The sequence below is a fragment of the Dipodomys spectabilis genome, unplaced genomic scaffold (genome assembly GCF_019054845.1).
Source record: "Dipodomys spectabilis isolate Male_0828 unplaced genomic scaffold, ASM1905484v1 ptg000411l, whole genome shotgun sequence".
In the NCBI taxonomy this organism is placed as follows: Eukaryota; Metazoa; Chordata; class Mammalia; order Rodentia; family Heteromyidae; genus Dipodomys; species Dipodomys spectabilis.
Genome location: NW_024871088.1, coordinates 1,269,480 through 1,277,683, shown reverse-complemented (window position 1 = coordinate 1,277,683; position 8,204 = coordinate 1,269,480). Strand labels below are relative to the sequence as shown.

Below are 8,204 nucleotides of genomic sequence, written 5' to 3'. Positions count from 1 at the left end.
ACTTCAAATGAAGAAGTACATGAAAAAATGTTCAACATTCTAGGCCATCAGGAAAATGCAAATCAAAAGTACACTAAGGTCCTGCCTCACAATAGAAAACAATAAATGCTGGAAGGGATGTGGGGAGGCAAGGGAGAAGCTCATTCACTGCTGGGCATTAGTATGGAAATTCACCAAAATTTTTAAATAGAGCTAGGCACCAGTAGCTCACACCTGTAATACTAGCTACTCAGGAGACTGAGGTCTGAGGTTCTGTTTGAAGCCAGCCTGAACAAGAAAGTCCATGAGACTCCTATCTCCAATTAACCACCAGACAACTGGAAGTGGTGGTGTGGCTCAAAGTGATAGAGTGCTAGCCTTCAGTGAAAACCCCCAGAGATAGTGTCCATGCCCTAAGCTCAAAGGGCCAATAAAGAAAAAAGTTTAAATAAGTTTAAATTATATGACACAGCCATATAATTTCTGTATATAACCAAAAGAATAAAAGTCAGTTTAATATAGAGATACTTATATGCCCACATACATTGTAGTACTATCAGCAGTAGCCAAATTTTGGAATCAGCCTAAGTGCCCATGAACAGAATAATGAACAAAATAATTGTGGTGGATATACATGAAATGACAAACCTGTTGTATTACAACTCACATAATGGGATGTAGAGTATACAAAAAGAGCATACTTAAAAAGCAAATCCCCTAGAGGCTTGCAACCCAGGGGTTTTTTTTGTGGAGGGGGAGTTGTTTTTTTTTAAAAATAAGACTGGTAATGGACAACATAAATGGCTTACAGGAAAGGCACAACACTTAAAGAGCAACTCTATCCATAAAATTGTTATCATTGTCTTCAGGCATCTCTTCATTTTCACATTATATTTTCCCAACTCCCTTTCTTTTTCTAACATTTGCAGCTCTAAGAGCTCCATTGTTTCATTACGTGTATTGCTGTTGGCTATTTTGCTACAGTATCTGTTCTATATTTGTGTCCATTCCTATCTATGATCTGTTCCTTTCCCAGATTTCTGTGTACCATCTCTACAGAGGGCAGGGTGTAGTGTTCTGCACTACAGAACAAAAGAAAGAACAGAAGGATACTTGAGAGAATGGGGACATTCTGGATGTTTTCTGTTCAGGGATCAGTGAGTTGGGTCGAGAATAGCGCCTCCTCTCAAGTGAAGCCTCTCACGCCTCCAGCTCTGAAGGCCTACAACTGTGTGGTCTTAGCCGAGGGACTGAGGGAGTTCCCAGTAGAGAGTGTAGCAGCTGAGATGTGCCTCCTCATTCCCCATGGTCTTGCTGTGTGTCTCATCTCCGTGGGCCTGGAGTCTGGAAGCTTTCAGCATCCTGGGGTGGTGGGAGGGCCAGCCTGGGTCTGGGTTGCCACCCTTTCCCCCCACCATGTGCAGATTCAGCCTCAGCTCCCTATTGTCCCAACACCACAGTGACACGTAATGGTGTTTTAAGATCCTGCCCAGGCCCAGGGGCAGGCTTGAGCGCTCCAAGAGAAAGGGAGTGGAAGCAGCGCCTTCCTCACAGGCTCTGTCCTCGGGACTGGACCACATGTGGGGGCCAGAGGGAGGGGTTGGGAGAGGGATGGGCGGAGGCACAGTAGGGAGATCACAGGTTAGACTGTGCAGCGGGCACCGAGGAGTCTCCCATGCTGAGGAGCCATGATATGGCCACATAGGCTGGGCAGAAACACCTGAGAGGGCAGTGGCCCATCTAGCGCGTCTAGGATGGAGTCAAGGCCTGGTCACGTGGGCTCTCTGTGGATGCAGAGACAGGCGCCTGCTATTGAGCTGAGTCTCCTCAAGACTCACACTGTTTTTTGGCCCAAGAGCCCTGAGACCTCATGAATGGGTCCATTTGGAGGCGTTCTTTGTTCTAAGCCCGCTACAGACACCACAGGAGGTCAGGGGAGGATGCTTGGGAGGGAACATCTGTTGCCGAGGCAACCAAGGAGGCGCCGATTGGGTGGAAGCACCCCACGTGGGTGGGGTTGCGCAGGCGCCATGGGCATCACAAGGCACGTGCAGGCTCGAGGAGTGGGGCTTCCTGCTTACACTTCCTGTCGTTGACGAAGCACCAAGATGGCGGGTGTGGTGGTGTCTGTGCTCTAGGGCGCTCTGAGAGAAAGAACAGGACAGCCATGGAGGACGAAGGCCATACCAGCAGCAGCAGCAGCTGTGAATGCACAGATGCTGCAGCTGGTCCAGAAGAAGGCGAGGGCGGCCAGCGAGAGTCCCCAGTGGCCGAAGGGCAGGCGGCCCCCGAGAGGCCAGCATCCGACGGTGGCCAGAGCGACGAGCGTCCCCAGAGCGGCCCCGAAGGCGCGCAAGGCCGCGGTGCCCCGGGCAGCCCCGAGCCCAGTAGCCACGTGGGGGAAAGCGCGGTGGGCGTGCTCGCCATCCCCAGTCCGCGGGGCGAGCGGGCACCCCCTGCTCCAGCCGCCAGTGGAGATGCCGCCACCTCCTTCCTAAGGCCTGGAAGCCGACTCCTGGAGTTGTATCCTTCCCACAGGGCGCGAGGCGGGGGACGGGTCGAGGCTGGGCACAGAAGGCCAGGCAAGGCTGCTGCGGGTGCGGAGAGGAAGTGGACCACAGCCCGAGAAGGAACCGAGGGCAGTGGCGGGTGAACCCCGTGGGCAAAGGCACAGCCAGAGCGGGCATCGCGGAAGGCAGGGGGTGGTCTGTGGCTGACACGACTGCAGGGCGCTGAAGAAGGCCTGGAGCCCTGGGGAGGTGGCTGCGGGGCTCAGGTTGGCCGGAGGGCGCTGCGTGCCAGGCCAGGCCTCTGAAAGGGAAGGGGTCGGGGGCAGGAGCAGAGTGAGCAGTGCGTGGTGCCTTAAGTCTGTCTTCCTCCAGCTCTCTGACTGTGCCCTTTGGATCCCCTCTGGAGGCAGACATGGCCCGCAGGTCCCTGGTCACCTATGCCCAACGTCAGCAAGAGATGGTCCACAAGGAGCTCACAGTGACTGGCAGTGTCTTGACGGTGTCAGTTCTAGCAGAAGCTGGCGCGGGGTAGTGGGAGGCAGTCTGCACTATCGTTGTAATGGGGCGCTGGTTGGGTTTGGTGTTAGCAGGTGTACATGATGGTTTTTCCTTTGTACATTGATGATGAAAACCCTGTTCTTTCCCCAATTTCCATCAACACTTCCTTCACTTATTTTCTCTTGAAAAACATGCAATGCCTAGAAACTTTTAACTGCTAAGACAAGGTGTGTGAATCCTCCTGTTCTTTTCTCCCTACTAGGCAAATAGTAGGGACTTCACATTTTTTCGGTAGTTGCCACTTGAGCAACATTTAACTTTTTGACATGTCATTGATATCTGTTGTTCATCTGTTTCTCTGTTTTCTAATTGTGAATGTTTAGGTATTTGTAATGGAAGAAAATAAAACTAAATGGGAGTGGACAAGGGAGTGTAAACGAAGGCAAGAAACTAGGATATATTGTAAATCCGTGTGGAATTTAGTAATAAACCCTCCATTCTCTAATTAATGTAAGCTAGTTTTTAACAAAGAAAGGAAAATGTGCCTCTGTTTACAGTCTGTGGCTACTTATGTGCAACCTCTAGATTTGTCCCATTGTTCTCTTTTTGTTGGAAAGGAGGTTCTGGAATTAAGGTATCTGTAGTACTACTAGGAAAGTGAAGGCAATTTAGGAAATGGAACAAACAGGAAATCATTAAAAATCATTCACCAATACATACTGATGATTTTTTCGAACTTTCTCTGAGTTCTTTGTTTTAATATATTAAATGTGTAAACAATTACATATAAATTTTAAGGATTACTATTGAAATTTATACTACTTTTTTCATTTAGTACAGTAACTGTTCCATATCTAAAGTTTTACAGAACATTATACAGAAATATAAAAATTCACAGTTTTATAATATATAAACATTAAATTTTCAATATTTTCCTTGTGATAGTTAATGATTCCATGGGATTTCTCTATATATTATTAAGTGTTTAGTTTCTTAAGATAGATTCTGAGAGCAAGTATTACTACATATTTATTAATGCTTGTTGATCAACAGTGCATACATATATATTATATATATATATATATATATATATATATATATATATATATATCAGAGAATTCTGCTTTCTGCAGAATTGTTGCAACTAAGTGTCTTCCTGCCAAAATGTAAAAATCTTATTTTTGTGAGAAGCTTAGCAACAGGGGAGGAATTTCGTGGTTTACTGACATCCTTTCAGATATGTGAAGGAAATTACTAGGATGATTGGTTTTCATTAGGGGTTAATAGTTAACTCACTGTTAATAGCTTCTACACTAGAATCTTGCTAAACTTAAAAATTAGCTCAAGTAGCTATTTTATGGATTCCTTCCTCTTTCCTATAAAGATAAATGTTATGTTTAAAAGTAAATGGTATAAAATGCATTTTTTACTTCTTTCTTTTTAAACTGAATCCCCTTTTTATTATTGGTTTTGTTCTTGATCATGGTTTGACTTTTCCCACCCTCTGTATCCCTGCTACTTTTTCATTTGACATCAGGACCTCAACTGTGCTCTGCCTAATTTTTCCCAGTGATGAGATTTTTCCACCTTAACAGGTAAGGAGAACCACTGGGACAGTTACCTCTCATTGTCTTTGTTGTATAGGTAAAGGGAAAATCCCTAGCCTCCATCAGCTGTCTCATAAGGTTCTAGTCAGCTGTTGGGTACTGTAGTAGGCTCTCTGTGAGATCCATCCATGGTCCTTGTCCCTCTGCAGTGCTCTTGCCTGCATCACAAGCTCCAGCCACCCACATTCTGTCCTTCCTCCTAAATTCCAGGTGCATAACTGAAGAAAATTCTTGCACTTGGTTCAAAGCAGGATGGATTTGAGCATTCACCTCCTTTGTTTCTCATCTCCCGAAGATCTCTGCCCCTTGCTGTATGACAGCCAGTTTCTCTGCCTTCCACATCTCACATAATTTGTCTGCATAGAGGGCTGTTCTTTCATGCTCTCTCAGGTTCCCGTACCTCCATTTGCATCAGTGTCCCTTTGCAGAACTTGGTGAGTCCTGACAGTAGGAGCTGGAGGAAGAGAGACACTGTGCAAGATGCTGCTGCTGGTAATGTGAGGAAGTAAAGGGTGCCATCTGACCACATATGACAGCGGCAGTGAGGCTCTGGTTCTTTTTCTTTGTCTCCTTCCCTCCATGCCACTATCTCAATCCCATCTTTTTGTCTTTTATTTCTTGATTCATATTTTATAGACCTTTTTATTGGTAGCTAGATGAGAAGTATCTCTTTTTTTGCTTTTGTAAGTTTTTTAATAAGTATTTTGTTGTGAAAATACTGTACAAAGGGGTTACAGTTACATGAGCAAGGTAATGAGTACATTTCTTATCAAGCATTGTTGCCTCCTCCTTTGTAAACCCTACCATCCCTTCCCTCCCACCTCCACAACTATACTCCCCTTTCCCCTCCCCCGCCCTCCCCCCCCCCCCCCCCCCCCCCCCCGCCTAAATTGTAAAGTTCATTTTCAACATAGTGCCTTGTACATCTCATTGTTACAATGGGTCAACCTGTATCCCTATTTAAACATTTTGTTTTACAACCTTACCCACTCTGCTTCCCCTCAACATTCTCTGATCCTCATGGTTCTAGTAAATTCTATTCATTTTGAGAGATTCTCCCTGTTCTCTCCACAATCACCAAAGGTTAAAAACTGTCTATAATCTCTCAAAGGTAATATTTTAATGTTGCCTTTAATAATTTAGTATCTTGTCCTCCATTCTCTTCTGTCGTGCTGCTTCATTCTGGGATGATTTACTGCAGAGGTGATATCCTGGGACTTTCTTTTGTCCAGAGCTGGAACCACAGTCCTGAGTTGGATTCGCAATGCTACATTATACATAGTACTGTAGTTATTATAATTTTTACCTTAGTTCACTCTTTTTTAAATTTCTGGCTGTATTCATTTGTTAACTAGGGCTTGTTTCTGTTTTCATAGTATAATGTTGATTTTTTTTGTATACTGCCCTATGAAGTTCATCAGGTCCGTACAGTTGGTCACCATTACAGTTGAAATGTAGAATATTTTCATCATTCCCCAAATTCCCATGTGCCTCTTTGTAGTCTACTTTTCTTCCAGCCCCTGGTCTGGAGAACACCAAGACTTAGGCAAAAGCAACCCATGACAGCCCTTTTGCTCCCCCTTCAGGGAAACAAATGTTAAAACAGACAACCCGAACTCACTGATAATAAGAATCCATGTTGCTGCTGCTGAAAAATGAAAGCATTAGGGAAGAATGTTTGTTTAACAGGAAACGCAGAAGCCATGCAGGAATAAATAGGAGTGAATGTAATCATATGCCAAAATTATTTATAGCAGAAATCAAAGTAGAAACTAAACAGGGAAATTAGTCAAATAATGACAAAGCAGAATACAAAAAATCTAGAAACCAAAAATATAAAATCAGTGTTTAATAACACCAAAACATTAAAGACTGTTAAAGAACAAAGCACAATTGATAAATCAGATGCAAGATTTGTAACCTAACTGGATGCTGATGCCTCACACCTGTAGTCCTAGCTAGTCGAAAGACTGAAATCCAGAGGATCAGGTTTTGAAGAAAGTTTGGACTGAAAAGCCTCCAAGACTTCATATTCAATTAACCAGCTAGATGTTAGGCTGGAGGCACTATTCAAGTGGTAGAGCACCATCAAGCTGACCAAGCAAGAATATGAGGCCCAGAGTTTAAGACCCTGCACCATCAAAAAAGAAAAAGGACAGAAGGGAGGGAGGGAAAGGAAGGAAGGAAGGAAGGAAAAAGAAATCACTTTGGGGGAAACAAGTCTGTAACCTAAATATCACACTACTAAGGGACAAATAATTTAGCAGTGAATATATAGGCAACAACCAGTATAAAGGGAGGTGGATTTGGTTATTTTAACAATCTGAATATATACTGTGCCTCCATTCAAATGTCACACTAAACCTCATTAACATGCACAGTTGACATGTTAATTGAAATATTTTAAAACCTGGAAAAATAGAGAATCGCACAGCTGAGAGTAACATGGATTGTATGGAATAAGATAACCAATGATTGTGAACATGGTGTGAAGCTATTTATGTAACAGCAAATGATAAATGTAGGTTCATATATCCTAAGAAAAATCTTGAAGAATACACATAAAAAAGACAGTTCCAGGGCTGGGAAGGTGGGTCAGTTATAGAGTGCTTGCCTCCCATGCATGAGGACCTGGGTTCGTTTCCTCAGTACCACATACACAGAAAAAGCCAGAAGTGGTGCTGTGGCTCAAGTGGTAGAGCGCTCCCTTGAGCTGAAGAGCTCAGAGACAGCGCCCAGGCAGAGTTCAAGCCCCATGACCGACCAAAAAAATAAAAAGGCAGTTCATAGTGCAGACATGGAGATTATGAGAAACTTTTGCTTTGTAACTGCACACCTTTGTATAGAGCATGAGTGATTTTTATTGTATGAAATAGTGGATTTCATAGTTTTCGTACACACATAGAATGTATTTACCTTCCCCTATTATCCTCACAGTCCTTCCTTTTCCATTATGGGCCTTGTCTACATTAATTACCTTTTATTTTCTTTTTTAGTATACTGTACAAATGAGAGAGAAAACATGTTGTGCTTGTGTATCTGAGCCTAGCATATTTCAGTTAACATGATTATCTCCAGTTGCATGCATTTTCCTTAAAATGACAAGGATTCTCCTCTTCATTATGGCTAAATAAAGAACTCCATGTGTTTATCAGTTTTCTTTTTCCATTCATTCATTTGGTTGTTATAAATAATGCTATGATGAACATTTCTTTGTAGGTATTTCCACTGTATGCCCACTTGGATTCTTTTGGTTGTATAGCCAGGAGTGGCATAGCTGGATCATAGGATAGTCCTATGAGTTTTTGCTGCATATTCATGCTTATTTCCGTAGTTATCTAGGCTGATTTACATTTGCACCAGTAGTGCAATTGCTCGACTTACTTGGCTTTTTTAAGCTGAATGCATAAAAAACCAATGGTTTGAAAAGCAGAGACACAGCAGAAATCCTGCTGAAATGGGAGAAAGTCTAGCACACAAAATCATTTCCACCAAATGGATCTTCTATATTGGTTTTCAAACTCCTGTAAGACTGGAGTTACCCACATAGCTCAGACACATGGCATGCTCACCGCAGATGTGTATAGATTTTGCTTGTAGTGACCGGTAC

General features: G+C 43.5%; 1 protein-coding gene across 1 annotated transcript; it reads left to right on the top strand.

The window, feature by feature from the left end:
- The first annotated feature begins 2,146 nt into the window (after window positions 1–2,146).
- On the top strand, window positions 2,147–3,021 carry LOC122097043 (cancer/testis antigen 1-like). Its single transcript, XM_042667521.1, has 2 exons — window positions 2,147–2,502; window positions 2,862–3,021. Exons 1-2 carry the CDS (start codon window positions 2,147–2,149, stop codon window positions 3,019–3,021), a joined length of 516 nt encoding a protein of 171 aa, XP_042523455.1.
- Window positions 3,022–8,204: the final 5,183 nt, after the last annotated feature.